Source organism: Vombatus ursinus, unplaced genomic scaffold (assembly GCF_900497805.2).
Source record: "Vombatus ursinus unplaced genomic scaffold, bare-nosed wombat genome assembly UNPS02014812.1, whole genome shotgun sequence".
NCBI lineage: Eukaryota > Metazoa > Chordata > Mammalia > Diprotodontia > Vombatidae > Vombatus > Vombatus ursinus.
In genome coordinates this window covers 46,247,226-46,271,273 of record NW_020954590.1, presented here as the reverse complement: position 1 = coordinate 46,271,273, position 24,048 = coordinate 46,247,226, and the positions used below count along the sequence as shown (strand labels likewise).

The following is a 24,048-nucleotide window of genomic DNA, read 5'->3' as shown; positions in this document are numbered from 1 at the left end:
CACAAACATGTGAAGGATAATGAAACTCAAATTCATACTCCTAACCTACTTGATTTTGCCTCTTGAATCAAACCAGTAAGTACACTGCAATCTAATAGCATACAAGAAAAATCACATCAGAAATGGAGAGGTGGCAAGGGATGGGGTGCACAACAAATGAATGTTATGTAAACTCTGAAACGACATTAAAGACAGAAGTGCGGAGGAGGTAGTTCTGCAGTGAAGCTAGCCAGAGGACCTTCAAATCAAAACTTAGTGAGAAATAAACTGTCAATTTATATCTCACTCCATTTACTACAAGTAATGGAAAAAGGATCGTGAACTAAAAAGAAACTCCACCAAGGGGCTATTGACCAAATTCAGAAATTTTATTTAAGGGCTTAAAGTTGTCAGTGGGAAGGGATGACCAAAAAAGGCTGAAGCTGTTTTTGTAACTGCACACATAGGTGCTTTCTCCCCATTGACTGAGGATGCCTCAACACAGAATTAAAAAGTCACTGGTCTGGGGATACGCAAAGCTGAGTTCAAGTCCTGGCTCAAATGTTTATTGGCTAATGTCCCTATGCCTTCTGAATACCATTATCCTAGTTGTGTGACCACAAGCTAGTCATGCAAATTCTCTGGACCTCTGTGTTCTTGGCGAAAAATGGGGATAACATGATTTATACTACCTACTTTACAGGGTTAATGTGAAGAAAGCACTTTTAAAATCTGATGGCATTAGATAAATTTGTGTTTTTCTTCTACAGGAGAAGCCCTTATGCTAGGAAGATGGACCTTTTCCCACAGCTCCTAGGACAATTACTAAAACCAAGGCAAAAACTAACTGAAAAGATCACTTTCCTAACTGAAAGATTACTGAATACAGAGGCCCCCAGGGGGTTTGTGTTTTTTTCTGCTCTTTTCAAAGTCTTCTCTTTCTGAGGAGATCTTTCCCTTTCCCACTCTAAAGATGAAAAAAACAAAAATTATGATGATTGCTAGATCACTAGGTTGTTGACAAATTCTTTTACAGGTGGGGAGTCGGATTAGATGGCCACTGAGATCTTCTCTAACTCCAAAATCTCTGCCTCCCAGCGTTCCTGGCTTCCATCAAGTCCCTACTAAAACCCTGCCTTCTGTGAGAAGCCTTTCCTGATCCCCCTCGACGCTAGCGCTGTCCCTCTATCGATTATCTCCCATTGGTATATGTTGTTGTATATGTTGTTTCTATGTAGTTGTTTTCACGTCATCTCCCCCATTAGACTGTCAACTTCTTGAGAGCAGGACTGCCTTTTGGTTTTTTTTGTATCCCCAGCCCTTAGTACACTGCCTGGCACATAGCAGGCATTTAACAAAAGTTTATTGGCTGACTGACTCTTTGTATATGTGGGGAAAGTGACCTCTTCTACAATTTCAGCCTATAAAAGATTCAAATAAGTAAAGCTCCATGAACTATACTTTGCTAAAGACATGTGTTTGATATCAATCCCATTTGATATTTTAAAGGTATATTACATGTAGGCATGTCCTACCAGTACAGATTTTAAAAATAAGATACATCTTGTCTTCCTACCACACCTTCTCGCTTGAATAATAAATAAAAGAAAATTAAAACCTCAAAACAAGTATGTATATAATAATCCAGGAAAACAAATCTCTAAGCTGGCCATGTCCAAAAATATATGTTTCATTCTGCCTTTTAAGTCCATTACCCCTCTGTTAGGAGGTCAGTAGTGTGCTTTATCCTTAGTCCTCTAGAATTATTTACCAGAAAGACTTTAAAAAAAAAGAAGCGTCCTATACCATTATTATGGGGAAGTGCTTGTTATTCCCTCAAAATCCCAGGAGTGAAGCTACGATGGGGTTTGATGACAGATTGTAAACAGGGGTATAAACTCAGATCTGTTCTTTCTTTCTGAAGTGAGGACAGGGGACTCCTGTTACATACCTTTTGATATCTCTCCATTCTCACTGAGCCCCCCACAAAGTGAGAGGGTCACGTCAGGCAAGTCCATCGCAGAATCCGAGAGGCATTCTGTGCCGCTGTCAGCAGCTGCACTTCCCACTGACTGAGGGGACTGAGAGCCGGACAAAGTATCAGACTCCGTCCACTGTCTAGAACCTGGGTCAGAATCACTGGAAGGAAAAAAAAAAATCTATTCATCTTACATAGTTACAAAGACTTACCATACCATATTCAATAGATTGGTAACTTCATTCTAGATCAAACGACATCATGTACCTAAATAATTGTGACCCTGGGCAAATCCATGTTTGCCTCAGTTTCCTCATCTGTAAAATGGGCTGGAGAAGAAAATGGCAAACCATCCCAGTATCTTTGCCCATAAAACCCCAAATGAGGTCACGAAGAGCCAGACACAACTAATCAACTAAACAACAACCTAAATAATTAGAGACTACTTTTAATTGAAAATTATATTAAATTGGAAGTTTCTTGAGGGCAGGGATTATCTTTTCTCTCCTTTCATATCACCGGTGCCTAGCACAGTACCTGGCACAAAGCAGACACTTAATAAATGTTTACTGGTTGATTGATACTAATTGTACTCTCTCTGCCTGAAAAGGGTATCTGAATCTCAACTTTTATCAGAAGGAGGGAAGTCCTAGTGTGGAAACTTCCTCCAGGTTAGCAATTCATGTGTAACTCAGGAGAGTTATCTAGAGCCTCTAAGAAGTTTTGTCTAGAGAAGTTGTCCAGAGCCACTAAGAAGCTAAGTAACTTGCCCATGGTCACAAAACTAGAATATGTCAGGATTTGAATCTAGGTCTTCCTGACTTCAAGGTGAGTCTTCTTTCCATTACTTTACCTTGCCTCAATAAGACCATGAAATCTAGAATATGCACTTGTTTATTAAATGGTTTAAAAACCACACTCACTGCTAGTCTTATCTACATCATGTAGCCGATTTTAAAGTCCCCCAAAGAGCACTATGGCAGAAACACTACACATACAAAAGGCAGGTAAACTTTGTTCACGTTCACTGAAGCCATTCACAGAACAAGGCAAAAATGTCAATTACCTTTGCAGTCTTTCTGATTTTAATTAAAGGGGTAAAAAAGGAGAAGTACTTATTTAGATTTCCGCAATGAAAATTACAGTGTCATTAGAAAGAGCATGATATTTAGAAACAGTTTGATCCTAAAATCCTGGAAAAAGTGGAAGTACTTTATTTCCTGCAGAAAATTACTATGGTTTTTGAGAGATTACTTGAAAACCATACTTTCCTAAACTGTGCTCATCTCAAAATTGAAAGATTGGAGATGGAGAAAAAGAAAATTCCCAGGAGTTCAGACATCCTTAAGAAAAGGAAAGATTTTGGAGCAGCTAGGTGGTGCAGTGGACAGAGTACCGGCCCTGAAGTCAGGAGGACCTGAGTTCAAATTCGGCCTCAGACCAAACACTTGACACTTAGTGTGTCAAGTCCAGTGTGACCCTGGGCAAGTCACTTAACCCCAACTGCCAAAAAAAAAAAAAAAAAAAAAGAAAGAAAGAAAGAAAAGGAAAGATTTTAAAGAAATGAGCAGGGGCAAAATTGCTTTTATGTTAATAAGAATACTAATGATATTCAACTTTAGGGATACAGGGGAACAATGGCCTATAATTAGAAGCTGATCAACTCAAATTTGAATTAAAATTAAAGAGGATACTGGTTATGCTAAACCAAAAATGAAACAGTCCCTGTTCTCAAAGAGCTTATGTTTTCTTGGAACCTAACAGAAATATCTGTTGAAAATTGTTTTAAAAATAACTAATTGCAAATTAGTGAGAAACTGGAAAAAAAACATAATTTGTTTAATTCTCTTTACATATTTAGGAACATGTATTATTCTAACTAGCAAATATTACCACATTACCAATATACAGACATGTTTAATCCAAACAACTAAAGAACCCACACTAATTGTGATTTAGGTAATTTAAATAAAGCAAATGCCTCCTTGAGACATTTTATTAAGCACTACCAAAAGTGATTACTGTAGAAATAATTCAAGTTACTTAATAGTTGGTAAATAAAATCAACATATGAGTACCAGTGAATTTGTCATTTACCACATCAGAGAAAAATCTCAAAATTAAGCAGCAGGTCAACAAGTATTTCATAAACAGATATTTCAAAATTTAACCCCCAAAAGTAGAGAGTTACACTACGTGGGTTTTTCTTTTTCTATTTCTCACTTTAATGGCAAAGTTGTCCAATTTCTTTCCTTTAAAAAATAACCAATACTGACTAGAAAGTCAAGACTGAAGTTAAATCAGATCAATAGGATTATTCTCAAGAGAAGTAATGAAAGGTACTCAGAATACAAAAGGTGCATCTCTCTCACTAATCCTCTAACCCCAATAACAATGAGGTTGGGAAAACAAGGATAAACAAGTGGGTTGTGAGAAAGATAAATTTTATGCCAGTCACATATATTAAGGATGGAATAAAACACCATAAAACCAAATTCATGATTTGGAGAGGTATTTTATAATAAATTTTGTTGTTTACTTGTCAGTTTTCCTGTGTGACAATGATAACAAAATTAATATGCCTTTAAGGCATCCTTGTTATTTTAGATACTGGAAGAAAAGAGAATAAGACAGCATATTTTATTTGGAAAATACTACCAAAGGGAGAAGCCCACATAAGAATGTGGACGGTAGGCTTCATAGTCAAATTGTGAGGTCTAAAAATAAGAGTTGAAAGTCAATATGGTTTAATGGAGAATGTAGTCCTTAGAGTCACAAAGACCTGAGTTCAAGTGATGCCTTTAACACAGACTAGTTGTGTGAACCTTTAATATAAACTAGCTGTTTGGTTTAACTTGTTATTGACTCCAGGCAACTTTCTAAGACTAAATTAAAGAGGAGTTTCCGATTTGTAGCATACAGCAATGGAGGGAGTTTCCTTACCAGGAGACTTGTGTTGACACAGACCTGGAGGAAATAACAACTGGCATTTATATAGAAGTTCACAGTTAACAAAAGGCTGTACATGTATTATCTCATTTGGTATATTTAGGATAGCAGGTCTGACACACACACACACACACACACACACACACACACACACACACACACACGTTTCTGCTGTCATCCTTTTACCTGAAAAGGGAAACATAAGCCTTGTGGTTGTAGATTCCTTGTACACAAGTGCACAAGTTATTTCTACTCTCACTATTATCTAAGTATTAGGTAATAATGGAGAGAAAAATATGGTAATGCATGGGCATTTTCTTTCTAGTTCTAAGGTATTTGAGGTTATATCAGTCCTCTCACCTTATCTTGCAATATCATATACTCTCAATAAATATTAGTTCATTTAATCAATTGAATTGGATGATGAAAAATGAAAAAAAGCTATTAGAACCTAAGGTAGAACTGAAATTTTTCAACACATTTTATGGACCATTGAAAAACTGGATAAAACAAAAGTTTGTAGGATTATACTTCTGATGCTCTTAGATATCATCTAACTCCTTCATTGGCACAGAGGGGGAAATTGGACTCAGAGTTAGTGGTTTGCTTAACATCACCAGGAACACAAAGAACCAGGATTTCAACTTCTTCTTCTTCTTCTTCTTCTTTTTTTTTTTTTGCTAAATACAGGTTTTCTGACTCTAAATTCTATGCTTCTTACAAGTTAAGCCCCATTATTCCAATATTCATCAACTTTCTATTTCAAACAGAAAATTACATACAAAAATTAAATTACACTGAACTAGTACGATATACAAAGACTCATCCCTATGGCTTGGTATGGTTTCATGTGACAATTTAACATTCCATGAGAGAACAGGAAATATTTTAATATATTGAATTATATATAATGATATAATGATTTCAGGTAGAAATTCCCTGAATATATAAAAAGTTTAAATAACTTTTTAAAATAGTACAATTTAAAAAAATTTAAATAGTACAAAATATACTTTAAATTTCTGTGTTCTTTCAAAATTAAAAAAAGGGAGGGGGGAGGATGAAAAAAGGAAGAAGAAAGAGAAGCAGCACTGTGCAGCAGGAAAAATGTTGAATTGCTTTGAATCCTGGTGCTGACACGTAATACCTGTGTGACCCTAGGCAAAGCATTTCATTCCATTCATCTCAGGTTCCTCATCTACAAAATGAGGACTAGACTGGACTAGACTAACCATTCTCCAAATATGGTCAGGGTATGACTGGGAGGACACAGGATCTTTTCAGGGGGTCTATGAGTTCAAAACTATTTTAATAACAATACTAAGATGTTTAAACGTGCATACCCTTTTACCCAGCAATAGCACGGCTAGGTCTGCATCCCAAAGAGATCATCCAAATGGGAAAAGGACCCACCTGTACAAAAATATTCACAGCAGCTCTTTTTGTGGTGGCAAAGAATTGGAAATTGAGGGGATGCCCATCCATTGGGGAATGGCGGAACAAGTTGTGGTATATGAATGTAATGGGATACTACTGTGCTATAAGAAATGATGAGCAGGCAGACTTCAGAAAAACCTGGAAAGACTTGTATGGTCTGATGCGGAGTGAAGTGAGCAGAACCAGGAGAATGTCGTACACAGGAATAGCCATACTGTGCAATGACTAATATTGATAGACTTAACCCTTCTCAGCAATGCAAGGATCTAAGATATCTCCAAAGGTCTCCTGACAGAAAATGCTATCCACATCCAAAGAAAGAACTATGGAGTTTGAATGCAGATCAAAGCATGCTATTTGCTATTTTTTTTCTTCTGTTGTGCTTTGTTTCCTCTTTCTGGTGGTTCCTCCTATTGGTTCTAATTCGACTAACGTGAAAATATGTTTAATAGGAATGTATATGTAGTGCCCATATCAGATTGCATGCTGTCTTGGGGAGGGAGGGAGAGAGAAATTTAAAACTCAAAAGCTTATGGAAGTGATTGTTGATAATCCAAAATTAATTAATTAAAAAAATACTAAGATGTTTTCATCTTTAATACTATAAATATTGATATTTATACACATAAACAGAAGCTCCTGAGGAGGTGCTCAATAATTTTTAATAATGTAAAGGAGCCCCAAGACCAAATATTGAGAACCACTGGCCTCGATGATCTCTAAATACACAAAATAACTACTGAAACATTGCTTAAAAAAAGTTTCTAAGCAGCCACTGGGGTAAGCCTGCTTTAATAGAAATGGCTGCCTTGTAAAGTGGTACTATTTGCATATCCTGTGCTAAAAGTCATTCATAATACTATTTCCTTTAAATAAGTTGATAAAGCTACCTAACTTTGTTCAGACAATTTTAATTTGCTTAACAAAACTTTTTCTACAAATAGATGCAAAACACTGCAGTCCATGTAGATTGTGAAAAATTTAAATTAGCGTAATTCAGATTAATGAGGTTTTGCTGTATTTCTGGCTGCTAGGGTCAAGAATGATCACAACTGGCACTTGGGATCAGTTTTTGGGTGCTTGTCTGCTAATCACAAAGTTAAAAAAGCATTTAGAGGCTGAAAACAATAGCAAGATCATAAGTATGAAACCCAAAGCAATCATCAGTTCTGGTCCAATGTCTTTACTCCCATTCTTATCTTTCTGAACGGTTTATACTTCATTCTACAACTAACTGGAGTATCAGATAGTTTGAGGGCTGTCTTCCCTAAGAGTACAGTTAAATACAATACCTTTTGGGGAAATAGAGTGCTGCAACTTCAGGTTCCAAGGCTTTTAGGTCATCTAGGTAAATATCATCAGGCCCTTGGTGCTGGCTTCTCTTGTGGACACCTGTTATCACAATTAGGACGTTTTTAATGAAAAGCATGAAAATCATAGCATATCAGTGCTGAAATTTATTTCAACTCCTACCCAAAGCATAAATATGGTCAACAATATCTCCCCCTAATGGTCAACTGGCTTCTACATGAAGCCTTTTAGCAAGAAACTCACTTCTCTCTTCATTTACTTCCCTTTACTATGAATCTGCCCAAATTAGTGACTGTAATATTAAACAGGAGAGGGTGCAGGAGGTTTGCGTAACTCTATTAGAAACCATTACCCTTCCAAGTTGACACAAATCCACTAATCAATACCGTGTGCATCCTTTCAATCGGTTTTGAATTAGCCTGACTACCAGGATTCAGTCCAGAGGCAAAAGCCAGCTATTATTTTGGTATTCACTTAAAATCTTCAAAGTAAACAGATGGAAACAGTTGTCAACAGTGAAATATGGAGGGCAGCATTTGCATTCTGTATTTCTTGAAGCAGCCTAAATTTGGATCTTCAAAGGGCTCAATAGGACTGAAAATAAGTGATTATGCAGAGCAGACACCATTCATAAATTTGAACTGTCAAGGTTCTGCCATGGTTGTGACACAACATAGACTTTTTCTATAGCTGATCAGGGGTTTTCACAAAGTTGCTTATGGAAATGTCATGTTAACAATTGTAACCTCCTTAATAATGATATGCTTTACACTTTATTGGACAGTTGGTACGGTGGAAAAAACACAGGTCTAGGATTCAGAAGATCTGAGTTCTATTGTCCTTGTTCTATAATTTTTGAGCTGTAGGCAATTAACCTACCTGAGACCCAGTTTTCTTTCTTCCTTTTTTTTTTCTTTGTTAGGCAATGGGGTTAAGTGACTTGTCCAGGGTCACACAGCTAGTAAGTGTTATGTGTCTTAGGCTGCATTTGAACTCAGGTGGTCCTGAATCCAGGGTCGGTGCTCTATCCACTGTACCACCTAACTGCTCCCTTCCTTTTTTTTTTTTTAAAGGCAACAATAACACATTAGGATCAAAAGTAGACCTAGCGCAGTGCCTTTCTTAGAGTTAAGTGCTCAACAAATGTTTAATAAGTCAAATGAGATTATTGTTAACATACATGAAAGTCTTTTTAACAGTTATAAAGCTACTATGTGAATAGAAGGTTATTATTTTACTCTTTGACAAATGGCAAACTAATATTACAGGTGAAGACAGAAGGTTATCACATTTGCCAGTATAATCATGGCTCGATCTAGATGTGAGAACAACTCTCTTTCCTGGTTCAAAGCTCTATTTGCTGTATTACACTGACTCTTTGGACAAGAATCATATGTAAACTAACAGAGGAACCAAGGAGAGTTATGATAAACTTGCTTATTAAACACACAATACCAGAAAAGAATCTTCAAAAAAATTTTGACCCACTATATAGTTTTCTACGTAATTCAATAGCTGATGTTTAATGGACATTTTTATATAGCTTTAAGGTTTCCAAAGTCCTTGATGTATCCCCCTTTGTTTCACAGCAACCCTTTGAAATAGGTAGTAGGTATTCTTTTCCCATCTTATAGAAGAGGTAACTGAGGGGCAGAGAGATTATCTGGCTTGACCACAGTTAGACAGCTAGAATATAAAAGAGGGAGGATTTGAACCCAGATTGTTCGTTTAACATCAATTGTTTCCTTACATACTTCTCAAGCCCATTCAACTCTCTTCCATGTTGATTAAGCACAACTAACTGGAAAAGCAAATAAGTTTGACAAGCTATGTCACATTGCGTACCTGAAGTCTTCTACCTTATTCCTGAAAGGACTGTATTACATCTTCTATTTCCCAGGACCAAATATTGTTTATTGCAATTAATTTGAGATTAACTGCTTTTTAGTGATGTGTTAATTTACATTCCTATTGTCATTACACATGCTGCTCTTGGTTCATTTTATTTAAGCTGCATCAATTTATAAAAAGTCTTTCCATGTTTCTCTGAGCTCCTCCTTATACTCCATTTCTTATGGAACAATAATAATATTCCTCTACAATTACACTACAATTTGGTCAGTCACTTTTCAATTAATGGACAATCACTTTGTTCCTATTTTTTTTTTTTTGATACAATAGAATACTGCCATAAGTATTTTGTACTATCTCCTTTGGGCATATACTCAATAATGGGTTTACCAGGTCAAAGGTTGGGAATAGTTGAGTGATTTTTCTCCCATAATTACAACTGTTTCCTAGGCACACCAGCAGTTCAGAACTCCACCAACAAGGTATTAGTGTTCCGTCTTCTCACTATTTTTACACAATGACCACTTCCATTTAAAAAATTATCTTTACCAATTTGATGAGTGTGAGGGTGAAACCTCAGTGTTATTGTTTTAATTTGTATTTCTCTTATATATGGAGTATGATTCCAAATGGTAGATGGTAGTTTGCATTTCTTCTGAAAATGGTTTGTTCATATTCTTTGCCACTTCTATTCTGTCCCCTCTGTTCCCCCTCTGTAATTTAGAAGAGAATGCTTTTGTTCTTAAAAGTCTCACTGATCTGGCTAGTTTCTCAGGGCTGCACTTCACTTTTCATGGGGCCATCTAATGGCTGTTTGTTATGAGCTCAGCCCCATACAGTCTGAAAACCAGACTATCAAAATGATCTACCATCTACATTCAGGACTGTTAATTCCAAGTTAAGAGCAAATGAATACCTTTCTTCTTCGATGGGGAATCCAGTTTAGTGACTGGTTTTATTTCTGATGATGGAGGCTCTGCTGATGGGCTAGGGAGAGGATCTGCATCTAACATAGATAAAATTTGTGAGCTTTCGAGAGGAGGTTCAAGGATTGCAGAAGCAGCAGAAGTTGTCTCAGCCGTCTCCCTCATCTGAGTACAGAGTGCCCTTGGCTTTGGTTTTACTATTGTACACACAGTGTCTTCCAATGAAGCATCCTTCTCAACTTCATTTACCAGGTTGTCATCATTGGGGATGACCCTAAAATGGGTATTTTCTGATGGTGTGATGGTAGCCGTTCGAGGGTGATCTGATCTCTCTTTCTTGCTGATCTGAAAAAGATAGGCTGTAATTGTTAGCAAAAAGAGAACTGTCAACTCTGTTACTCCTGGAATGCCTTTCTCCTGACCTCTAGTCTCCCATCACTAAAAGCCTATTTACCATATCAAACTGGATGTCTCACAGATGTCTTAAATTCAACATCTCTAAAACAAAACATATCCTCTTTTCTCTTCAAACCCTTCCCTTTGTCAAATATAAATTACTGTCGAGGGTACCATAACTCTTCCAAATCACCCAGCTTGTAATCTTGGAGTCATCCTTGATTCCTCAATCTCTCATATGCTCCCCATCCAATCTGTTGCCAAATTCTGGCATTTCTACCTCTGTAACATGGCTTGTCTCCTCTGACACAGCCCAGCTGTAATGGTACAGACCCTTATCACCTAATGCCCAGACTACTACAACAGCCTGCTGGTCTCCATACCTGTCTCTCCCCAAGACAGTTCATCCTCCACTCAACTGCCAAAGTGATCTTCCTCCAGTGCAGGTTGGATTCCCCTCGCCTGCAACTCAATAAACTCTAGTGACTCCCTATTCCTTCCAGCATCTAGGCCCCTTCCTAACTTTCCGGTCTTCTTACATTTTACTCCCCTTCACATATTCTAAGATCCAGAGACATTGATCTCCTTGTTATTCCCCATATGTAACACTCTTGTTTTGTGATGCCATGCTTTTTTTATGGTTGTTCCCAGGCCTGGAATGTGCTATTTCATCTCTGCCTCTTAGCTTTCCTGGTTCCTTTAAAGGTGAATTCAAATCTTACTTTCTACTGAGAAGCCTTTCCTGGTACAATCCTCTTCCCTCTTAAATGCTACAGTTTCCCCTCTGAGATCACCGCAAATTTACCCTTTCTACATCTCATATACATACAGTTTTTCAATGTTGTCTACATGATTAAAATGATATACTTGAAGGGAGAGACTACTTTTCCTTTTCTTTATATTCTCAGCACTTAACACAGTGACTGGCACATAGTAAGCAATTAATAAATGCACATTGACTTCATCTGACTTATGACACATACCATACTGGTCTGAATATAGCTTGTGCCCCCGAAATGGGATTCTTTTGCAAGGAAAAAAACTGTAAACATACAATGAAAAGTAACATCAACTATAGACTATATTCAGGTTTTCTACAAAATTGATTTTTTGAGGAAATATATGTCCTCTATTTGGATGAAGATACATGTTTTTGCAACGAACAGATAATAGAATCACCTTTCAAAGGTCACCCGGTCAAACATCTGTGCCCTACACACATACCTGACAAGTGGTCAACCAGCCTTTGCTTAAATATCTCTGGTGACAGCCCTTAACTTCCTGAGAAGCTCATGGTACTTTTGATTAGTTCTAATTTTTAGGAAGCATTTGTTTACAACATATCTAAATTTGCCCATTTACAATTCTCATCCACTGATCCTAAGTCTGTCCTTTGAAGTTAAGCAAAACATATCTAATCCCTCTTCCACGTGAGGCTCCTTCAGGTATTTGAAGAAAGCTATCAGAGTCTTTTCTCTCCCCCCATCTTGTCCTCTGCTGGCTACTCTAAATGTGGTCTGACCAGGGCAGAGTACAAAGAGATCATCACTTCCCACTCCTGGCCACTATACTTGACTTCCATATTATGTTACTGACTCTCAATGAGCTTGAAGTTCACTAAACTCCCCTCAAATTTTTCATTAAAACTGTTTCCTATTTATACCTTCTTTCATTTTGTAAACAGGAAAGTAATAGGCTTAACCCAAGTACAAACTTTATATTTAGCAAAATTTCATCATACTGGATTTGGCCCAATACTCTGGCCCATAAAGTTCTTTTCAGACCCTGTCTGTTCTCCAGTATGTTAGCTATAACTTAAGGCTTGGTGTTAGGCATAAATCTGAAAAGAATTTCATGTTTACCTTTATCCAATTCACTGTAAAAAATGATAAATAGCACAGAACCAAGCACAAATTCTCGGGCACAGCACCAGAGACTTCCTTTCAAACTGACCCTGAATCATTAATGACCATTTTTTGGGTCTGGACATTCTGAACCCACCTAGCTGTACTGTCAGTCCACGTCTCTCCATTTTTCCTACAACAGTTGCATGAAAGTAGTAGCAGCTTTTGTGGTAACAAAAAATTGAAAACAAAGTTGGTGCCCAAAGATTGGGGAATTTAGTCAGCACAAGGTGGGGTATAACAGAATAGAACTGCCTTCTTTCTAGACTAATGCCAAAAAATGGTTTGACTTTAAGGGTGAGTAGAAAAAGTTTTTTTTAGTGTTTAATATACAAAACCTACTTATGCTTAGAAATATATTGTAACAAGTTTACTAAAATGTATCAATTTACTAATACAGTATTATGTTTATTATAAACCAATATTAACAGTTATAAATTATAATATTTATAATGTATTATATTATAAATTATTTTTATATAATACAAAAGTTAAGAGGTAAGGCCTCAGATATAATATATATAACCACAGATAAACCCTTAATGCCTAGCTCTGCCCAAATAAAATATAAGCCTACATTATTTTCCTCTCAAGAAACTCAGCTTTCATTTACCAGGTCTTATTTTTCTGTCAAAAACAAAACTTTCAGTCAATTTCCTTTTCTGAAATGTTAACTTTAAGATCTAGTAAAGCTTCCTACTCAGCTTTTCCCCGAAATTCCCACATTCTAACAGACTGTTTTAAAAAATTAATATTTTAATCAGCTATTTTTCAAAATTTATGCATGCTAATACAAACTTTTTTTTTTTAGGTAATTGGGGTTAAGTGACTTGCCCAGGGTCACACAGCTAGTAAGTGTCAAGTATTTGGTCTGAGGCGGATTTGAACTCAGGTCCTTCCGACTTCAGGGCCAATGCTCTATCCACTGCATCACCTAGCTGCCCCAATACGAACTTTTAAAAAATGTTTTATTGATGTGCTTTTTTTCTTGTAAGTCACTGACTTTGCAATGGCCACCCTTCCCAACCTAACTATACCCATTCCTGTAACAAAAAAAGTGTAATTAAGCAAAACAAATCAAAATATTCGCTACATCAACATTCTACACATATAGTCCCCCATGTTTTTGCTATGAGAAGGGAAATATAAGGTTCACCGTCTGAAGTCAAGACTAGTTATCATGTTGTTTAGAACTCTGATATACTTTCTTATTATTTTCTTTTATATTATGTGCCCATTGTGTAAACTGTAATCCTGCTTTGGTTCACTTTGCTCTGTATCAGTTCATACAGATCTTCTCATATTTCTCTTAAATCTTCATATTCGTTATTTTGTTTTATATTCACATAACACAATCTGTTCAGTCAGATTCTATAAACTATGGGCACCTATTTTGTTTCCAGTTTTTTGTTATCACAGACAGTGCTGCTATATATATTTTATAGTGTTGGTGGGTTTTTTTGGAGGCAATTGAGATTAAGTGACTTGCCCAGGGTCACACAGCTACTAAGTGTCAAGTGTCTGGTCTGAGACTGGATTTGAACTCAGGTCCTCCTGACTCCAGGGCCAGTGCTCTATCCACTTTGCCACTTAGCTGGCCCTTGCCATACATATTTGTCATCTATGTGGGACCTTTGCTTTTGTCTTTCACTTCCCTGAGACATCTGCCCAGTAATGGCATTACTAGGTCAAATGATACAAACAGTTTAGTGACTTTCTTAACATACCTCTAAATTGTTTTCTGGAACCAAAATGTTTGAAAAGATATTTGTAGTAGAGTTATGTAACCACAGGAGGGCACTCAAGTCATTTTTACTTTTGAAAGCAATCTTTGAAATTCCTGTTTTCTTCTGTGAATCCAAGAATACTTTACAAGTGTTTAATCTTTATAAGCAGAACAACAAAAGCCCCATCCATCCCACATGTATATCATTACCTTGGTAGACTCCGGGAAACCTCCCCAGGTCCACTCCATGTGAGATTCTGACCTGAGCAAGCTCTCAGCAGGTTTCACTTCGAGCTCTGAATCACTCTTAGGACAAACGGTCTGGGAGAAGGCACTGCCAACATAAGCAGAAAGATATGCGGGAGTGACTGAAAAAAGCAGGTAATCTATAGGCCCCTTTAGCTTGCCATGATTCTTGTAAGTCTGGAGGGTACATGTAGGTTGAACTTAAAGTTTACTCTGCAGATAGAAAGACCCCAATGAGAAGCAGTTTCAGCTTTTCCTTCACAAGGCAGAAAGGCCCCAGAGGTCTTTAAGAACATTGAAAAAGCTTAAAACAAAGTCTTGTCAGATGGCTTCATTTTCACACCTTGTCTGCTTTTAATATTACTCATAGTTTAAAAAAAAATGTCAGTAGCTGACCTAGGATTAGAATTTCATGATTTTAAGGCCCCAAGTTCAGAGCTACATGCATACCACCACATTGCAATTTGGAAGACAGACAGACTAGACAAAGGCTGATAAACACAAAGTAAGAGAAAGAATCCAATTTATATCGGGGAGAAAAATCTCAGGTTTTTATCACTAGGAAAAGACAGAAAGGTAATCTGATGCCTGCTGAAAAAGAGAGTAGCCATTTAACAAGTCTGCCTAAGTCCTTCTTGCCTTCAAAAATTTAAATAAATGAAAAGAGAAGTTAATAAAATTATTTACTTGTCCAAAGGGGACCAATCTCCATCAGATAAGGGGTAATGATCACTGGAACGGAAGACCAAAGGTTCCTTATAGTCGTCCTCCTTCATTGTAGCAGCTGAAGGTCCTCTGTGAAAGAAAGAAGAAAAGAATGGTGGAAATGACCGCAATTAACTGTAACCCGTGCAGGCCTCCAATGACAATTCTCTCAACAAAAGAAAGAGAAAGAGGATGAGTTATTAAAAACAAAGATTTCCAAAAGGAAAAAATTATGCAGAAGGGGTTGTTACTAGTGACAATGAAAAAGAGCTTCACAGGTTATTTCAATTGCCATTTCCATTTATGGGAGAAAATGTGATTTAAAAGAATATTTTTACTTAGTAGTTATTGATTTATAAGAAAATACAGCAACTATTTCATGCCATGAATTATATACTTCAAAAATTTAGAGATAACAGTGGATATATTATTTAAGGCAGATTTTTAGCTCAAAGATTAGCTTAGAATAGATCCTTCCTCTTCCTCCCATAAATTTATCATTTCATTATTCATTAGCACCAATTCCATGATATAGGGGAGGTAATGAGGAACCTGTGAAAACAGATGAAATATTATTGCTTTCCGGGAGCTCCTGCAGGTAATTTTGTGGGTGAAGACAGGGAAACTATTAGTCATAATAAGATTTACATCAATTTCACATATGACCTTTCTTCATTTGCATAGATCAAGCTGTACTGAAAAATCACCATCTCGTCTATATTACAGATATTACATAAACGGAAAAGGATACAATTTTTTTTCACGACCTCCATCTTAATGGAAAATAATGATGAATCTGAGAAATTAATGACATCAAAAGGCATTCCTATAGGGCCTAAGGCAGAAGAGGGTAGTGGGTAGAGAGCTGATTTTAGAGTAAGGAAGACTTGTGTTCAAATCTCACCACTCATACATACCAGCTATGTGACTATGGCCAAGTGACTTAGTCCCTCAGTATCTGAGGCAACTAAGTCTGTAATTTGCAGAAAAGGTACTGACCCAGGAGATTACAAGTCCAATCCTTATTCCTAATTCACTGTCCATTCCTGGGGATACAGATGAAGTCTGCAATGCTTAAGGAGCAGACTAAAATGAAAAAATATTTACATTTCACAGAATATGCTTCATTACTTTACTGAAGTTAAACCAAGAAGAATACCAAAGCAGTCATTCTTATAACTGGATTTAAGAATTTCAAAAAAGAGATTCAGCATAAACAATTTCCCATGATGGCTAAGAGATGGGAAATTATTTATAGTAATTTGGGATCCTGGATATGACTAAAGTAAAAGTTTTTTTTTCAGTCTTGTGACTTTATTGTTAACATGGTACTTATATAAACTATTTTACAGAACACTTGTAGTCTTTACAAAATGAGATGACTCCAAATCTAGAATCATTTTATACAGTGATAACTTTTTTCCCCCATTCAAAAAAATCAATGCTAAGTTAAAAGAGGAAATTTAAATTATCTATGCCTGGCAATGATAGGACACAAGTCGGCTGCAAAACGGTAGCTCTAAGAGCAACAAATAAGTCATGAGGAAAGTCATCTAGCAGGAGTTTGATCCCATTAGTTGACATGTATTTACAATGACAATTTTAAGAAAAATTATCATGTAGATGAGCAATGTGTTTGTTTGAAGCCTTAAAGAGAGAACACAGAGGAAATCCTGTTCCATTTACTTAATGATTGCTAGATTCAAATTTGGAATCTAGACATTTTTCATGAACATCTCTCATGCAACATAGCTCAACTGGCTGAAATAAAAGTCAGATGTTTAGATAATCAATGTTTGCTTATATGTTCCATGTCAGAAGTGAAGAAGGACAAGGGGAATTCAGGCTATAAACCTTTAAGATTAAGTCACCCCACAGTGACTACAGTCATTATAGGGCAGAAGATTAGGAATGGCTAAAAGACACAGCAAAGATGAGAGAAATTCATCCTCTGGGGAAACAGATTTCTGTTTCCATCTTTCTCCGTCTGTCAGTCTCTCTCTGGACTTGTTCAATCAACCAACCAACAAGCATTTATTAAGCATCTACTATGTGCCAGGCATTGGGAATGCAAAGCTTACATGGTAAATGGGGAGATAATGCATACATATAAGTTCATACAAAATACAAGGCAAATCTTTTTTGGAAGAAGGCAATAGCAGCTGGGAAAGAGGTTCAGGAAAGGCCTCACATAGTAGAAGGTGTTGTCTGCACTGAGCTTTGAGGGAAATGAGGGATTAAATGAGGGAGAGTTGAGGATGGAGTGCATTGCACTTGGGCATAGTAGACAGCCAGTGCAAACACCTGGAGATCAAAGATAAAATGGTGCTTGTGAAGGACAGTAAGAACAGCTTGGTTGGAATGAGGAATATATCAAAGGGAATATGCATAATAAGTCTGGAAAGGTAGGCTGAAGCCAGATTGTGAAGGGCTTTAAATGCCACACAGATCTGTGGTTTTGTTTTGCTTGGGGGGTAACATGAACTGGGATAAGGAAAAAAAAAGTTTATTTTCATGAACCTCTAACTAAATCTAACATTCCTTCCAATTACAAATGTAGGAAACAAATATTCTGAAAAGGTGTCCATAAGCTTCACCAAACTGCCCAAGGAGACCATATTACAAAAAAGATTAGGAGACCTTATGCTAGAAATAATAGGGAGCCAGTCAGTTTATTGAATCTGTTGATTTTTCTTCTTCTGGGGGGGAGGAAGGGGCAAAATTTGGGGTGGGGGTGTTACATTAGGGCTCCTTTTTATGCTTCTTGTTCTGATATTCTATTAATGTAATTGCTGGATATTTAAAATATTTTTTGTTAATGACTGACTTTTGTGTTGCTTTTGCAGTCTATAGTCAGGGAAAGCATTAAAAAACTATTCATGCCCATGGGAAATAATTTTTATTTCTATAAACTAACATGACTGGTGAAAAGCAATCAAGGCTTTCATGCATTATTCAAGCCAAAAGCCCATATTATGTTGGGAACAAAAAGTTCAACAAAAACAGTTACTTAGCATGTTTAACCACTTTCACCAGCCATCTTAGGAAGAAGCAGAGACTTATTCTAACACTGGTTGCCTGAACCAACATGACTATCACCTAAAAAGAGTGTAACAATTTTAGGTGTGATACAAAGCAAATTTAAGGCTCTAATGTTTCAAGAAAAAAGGGGCAGCAACTCATTTCATACAACTTTTCTCTCTTTCATTTTCAAGACGCCTAAATTAACTTCAATGTCTGTTCAATGTCTCCAAATTAAAATATAAGTAGCATATTAGAATGTTATTTATTAAAATGAGAAGTGTAAACTTAGTTTTAGAAACTATGAGAGTAAAAACCACATAATTCTCTGTGACAAAGGTAGTCAAGGAGAAATTGAATAATTGAAATCTTCAAAATTCCAAACCAATATGATACCCAAACTTCAAGACAATGAAAAGTCTCAACCCCTCATACACTAGACCTGTCAGCTGTTAACCTAGCCATCTAGATATACAGGTTAGGGTTTAAGGTCCTTTCACTTTCTCTATATGATCTCTTTAAGAAGTATATGTTATGTGAAAAAAATTGGAACACTAATACATTGTTGGTGGAGTTGTGAACTGATCCAACCATTCTGGAGAACAATTTGGAACTATGCCCAAAGGGTTATAAAATGTGCATAACCTTTGATCCACCAATATTGCTGCTAGGTCTGTATCCCAAAGAGATCAAAGAAAAGGGAAAAAGGACCTATCTGTACAAAAATATTTATAGCAGCTCTTTTTTGTGTCCATCAATTGGGGAATGGGCTGAACAGGTTGTGATATATGATTGTGATGGAATACTATTGTGCTATAACAAATGAAGAGCAGGATGGGTTGAGAAAAAAAGCTGGGAAGACTTACATGACGTGATGCAGAGTGAAGTAAGTAGAACCAGAACATTGTACACAGTGATAGCAATATTTTAACGAGGATCAACCGTGAAAGACTTAGCTACTCTCATTAAGACAACAATCTAAGATAACTCCAAAGGACCGATGATGAAAAATGCTATCCACCTCCAGAGAGAAAACTGGTAAACGCTGAATGAAGATTAAAGGATACTTTTTCAACTTTATTTTTGCTGGATTGTGTGTGTTTGTGTGTGTGGGTACATGTTTTCTTTTGCAACATGGTTATTATGGAAACCATGTTTTGCAGGATTTCTCATATATATCAATATCATAGCGCTTGCCCTTTTCAGGGCTCAGGGGAGAGGCAGGAGGGAGAGAATTAGGAACTCAAAAATTTTTTAAATGAATGTTAAAATTTTTTAAAATGTAAATGGGAAATATTTAATGAAATAAACACATAATATTAAAAAAACAGAAAAAAGAAGTACATAAAAAAGGGAACTTTTTTTTTAAGAAACAGAAATGGGGAAGGGATGCTTTAAAGGAAATAGAAGTACTGACAAACTACAAAAAGAGGTGGCAGAATGAGATGCGTCAAAGGGCCTCATTTTTGTAAAGTCTTTACTATAAAGTTGTTTTTTCCCCAACTCTAAACCAAATTCCTTTCACTCAAAATTATTCCAAGGGCTACTCTGCCATATAAACCACTCAAAATTACAAGAAATGCAATGAAAATGGCACAAGAATTATAAAGAGATACACAATTTGACCCCTGGAACCTACGGCATACTAAAGACCACATAAAGTGAGCTTGTAACAAATTAAAACACATAAAATAGACAATATAGCTCACACTGACATACCTGTAAACCATACTATATTACTGCAATGTATAAATTAACATTCTTTCCCTAACACTGATAACTCACCTTTTTATTGGAAATTAAATGTAACTTTTTGAACTTTTTTCTTTTTCTCTGATTTTTTTTTTGGCAGGGGGAAGGGAATGGCAGTTTTCATTATTTTAGTACCATAATTAATTATATAATTTAAAATCTAAAATATCTATGCTAAAAATTCTTTTAAATTCACAGAATTTAGGAACTGGATAGGACTTTAGAGATCATCTAACCTTCAAAGTTTGTTCAGAGACCTCTGGGCATCCCCAAAACCTTTCAGGGGAGTCTGAGGTCAAAATTATTTTCATAATAATACTAAGATATTTTATTGTCTAATGTGGTAAGTATCAACAGAAGTAACCCACAAATGAAAGCTCTTGGGGGCGATCCTCAATAATTTTTATGATCATAAAGGGGTCCAGAGATCAAAAAGTCTGAGAATCACCAATTGGCTTATCACCCATATTTTCTACACAAGAAGCCTGAGGCCTAGTAAGTAAACCTGGATTAGTAAGTGATTGGATGGGATAAGAACCAAGGTCCCCTGATTTTGAGTCCATCCAGAAAGTCCATTCTCTTATACAGGTTCATGCTATGGTTAGAACTTTTTTTGTTAATTAAAAAAAAAATTTGCCTTCAAAAAATTTGCCTTCTGATAACTGCAAAATTATTTGCTAACTCTACTCCTGAAACAAACTATTTTCTCTCAAAGAAACAGAGAAAAATGAAAAAAAAAAACAAAACTTTCAATTTATAGTTCCTTTAGACTCTACCAGCAGTGTAATGAGAAAGGACAAGCATTAGGGCAATATTACAGGCCTTGAATTTACACATCTAAATGCATATTTTGGCAGGGCCTATTTGTTATGTCATCAGCAAAAGCTCTGGTTTACAGAGATAAGCAGTCAACTACAAGTAGCAGCCAGCCAGCCAAATCAGTAAGGTCCAAGGCTTCTGGAGGTTTAAATACAGTTCTGGTTGGCTGCGAAAAAACCTCCATGCTACTAAGCACAAAGGTAACACTCAGTAAATATTCGTTGATTGACTGACTGACTGATCATTCAGTTTAGACTAACAATAGGAGTGGAATTTTTTTTTTCATTTTTACTCTTTCATAGGATTTATAGCTAAAAGGGAGCTTACAGGCCACTGAATTCAGTCCCCTTATTTATAGTCCTGACCCTCATTCCTAATAAGGACTCTTTGAGCAGAATAGTTCTTGTGGACTCAGCTGAAGTTACAGCAGTTTCAATAATTCTCATTAGCAACCCAAGGGTAAGCTGTAGGCTCTGAATTCTATTCCTAGCTCTCTTACTACTAAACTGTGTCTACATTTGGTTTATAAACTGATGCACAGACAGGAAGTGTTAAATGCAAAATGTCAACAAAAACTCGTCCACTTTGGGGGATGGAAGAGACCTTTCAATTTTATTCTTGGCAGAATGCCAGGTAAGAAAAACACTTTGGTAAGAACTAGGGCAGCTCTGACTACTTTGATTTGAACTGGCTTACCAAAGGGAGAATAGAAATGTTATTCCAAATGAGGTTCAGATGTGGCATGGATGCAAATGTCTTCTGAATTATTATCTATTACTTCTCCATCTATTCAACTGCAATACCAAGTGTACCATGAGTGTGGGCAACTCTCAACCTTTCAAGAGAGGACCTCATTCTCTAAAGAGAGGTGCCCCTTGCCCCAAACCCCCCCCCCACAAAAAAGCAAAGGGATAGTAAAAGATTCCATACTGGAGAAGGCAGGGAACTGCCTATAGCAGACACTGGAAATAGGAAGGAAGAACAAGGAAAGGGAAGGAATTACTATTCTTTATATATCTAGCAGTCCATAAGATTTTAGTCTTCCATTCACTCAGAATTCCCCTGAGTATAGACTTCAAAAGTACAAAGTTTAAATTTGTCATTAATCTCTTTGCAGCTAATATTTTTTATATTAACTGACAGAGCAATGACTCAGAATTTATTGACCTATTCTGGCTTTGTTAATTGTTCAGTTTACATTGATACTACGAATAAACAGTGAACAAAGTCAGTACTTTTCCTCTGTATCTTTTAATCTTTAATTCTTTAGTTTGAACTGAGGAAGCTGTTTTCTCCCATAATTGAGATGAGATGAGATGAGATGAGAGAGAGAGAAAGAGGGGGGGGGGAGGGAGAGGGAGAGAGAGAGAGAGCACATGTGTGTGATTCTTCTAGAATGAGAGGAAGTGGAAAAGATCTGAAGAGAGATATGAAAACCATCTTAAATCTCAGATTTTAAACTTCTTACATTTAACATTTAGAATAGACATATCACTCCCCAAAGGTCATAAAAGGGGCTAGAGGTAAACCTAGGATTATATCTCAGGCCTTGTTTCCTAAAAATTTGGAAGTTAAGGAGCCACAATTGCCAAGGAGAAAAAATTGCAATACCTTAATAAGAAACTTCTTTACTTTGATCATCTAAAATTCAGATTTGGTAAGAAAGTGACTTAATACATAGTACTTGGATTTTTCAATTGGGGAAATAAATATATGAGGATTCTCATGTAGAATATAGTTGCTTAACTTTTAAAAAATTTTTTCTAATCAACTCTGTTACTAGGACATTACTGTACCAACTCATAAGTTTGAATAAAGGAACAACTATAGCATATTTTAAAAATAAAGGTATCTAATTTTAAAAGAGAGACTGTGGGGTCAGGTAGGTGGCACAATTGATAGAGAACCAGGCCTGAAGTCAGGAGGACCCAAGTTCAAATCTGGCCATAGATAATTACTAGATGTGTGACCCTGGGCAAATCACTTAACCCCAACTACCTCAAAATAAAAATAATCATAATCATAATAAAAGAAAGGCTTTGGAATATTGAGTAGTTGACCTTGGAGTGAGGAAGACCTACGTTTGAGTCCTGCTTCTGACACATACTCTCTGTGTGATCCTGGGCAATTATCTAACTGCTCAGTGCCTTGGGCAACTCTCTAAGATGTTAATTTGCAGAGGAGATGCTGGCCTGCTTTGGTAGATACAGTTAACTGATCTGATAGCTTCTCACATCAATCAAATCAGAGGTCCAGGCCCTATCCCTAATTCCTCAATTTTAAAAACCAAATGATTTATCATTGACTTAAAACTGAACATAAATACATCCCTGCTTTGTAAATTAATTATATTTAGATGAATGAATTTCAATATATAAAAAGTATAACTTTTCAATCATTTGCTCTAAGTCTCCATTAGAATTCTTTGTCCCCTTCAGAATTATTCATTTTTCCTCTTATGTGGTTGTACTTAACGAATACTCTATCCTGCTTCTGCTTTTTTAAAGCTCTATATTATTTCCAAAAGGCATTCCTGCTTTTTGTTTTTCTTACTTTTCACCTTTAATTGCATTTCAATATTTAGTATTGCATTAATGTGACATACGGTTCATTTAAGTATTTCTCTATTGTTGGACATTTAGGTTGTTTCCAGTTTTCTTGAAGTTAAAAAATTCTGCTGTGAGGATCACTGAACATATAAATACCTCTTTCTTTTTTATTATTATTATTTTTATTATTAATTTATTACAAACAGCTCTTTCTAAAATTTTTTTTTAAACTTTTGAGCTTTATTTCTAACTATGGAATTCTTGGATCACAGGCCATAATTATTACTACATCTGTTTTAACTCCATAATACTAAATTGAGATCCTATTTTTTAAAACAATTTCACAATCCCACCAGTTAAGAAATTTTTATGAGATAGAATATGACACAATAGAATGTCAAAGGACTTGAAGCTAGACAATGTAGGTTTCAAATCCCACCTCTGGCACTTGTGTAATCATGAGCAAATCATTTAAACTCTCTGAGACTCAATTTCTTCA

General features: G+C 36.2%; 1 protein-coding gene across 2 annotated transcripts in view; it reads right to left on the bottom strand.

Moving 5' to 3' along the window:
• The window catches only part of LOC114053916 (phosphatidate phosphatase LPIN2), a 106,641-nt gene that overhangs the window by 24,957 nt on the left and 57,636 nt on the right, over positions 1–24,048 (bottom strand). For both annotated transcript variants that reach the window (XM_027877049.1, XM_027877048.1), the window contains exons 5-9: positions 15,391–15,498; positions 14,668–14,791; positions 10,422–10,776; positions 7,636–7,735; positions 1,931–2,118 (exon numbers count right to left, since the gene is read on the bottom strand). In XM_027877049.1, the coding sequence (XP_027732850.1) occupies positions 1,931–2,118; positions 7,636–7,735; positions 10,422–10,776; positions 14,668–14,791; positions 15,391–15,498 (875 nt within the window). The remainder of the gene's footprint in view (positions 1–1,930; positions 2,119–7,635; positions 7,736–10,421; positions 10,777–14,667; positions 14,792–15,390; positions 15,499–24,048) is intronic.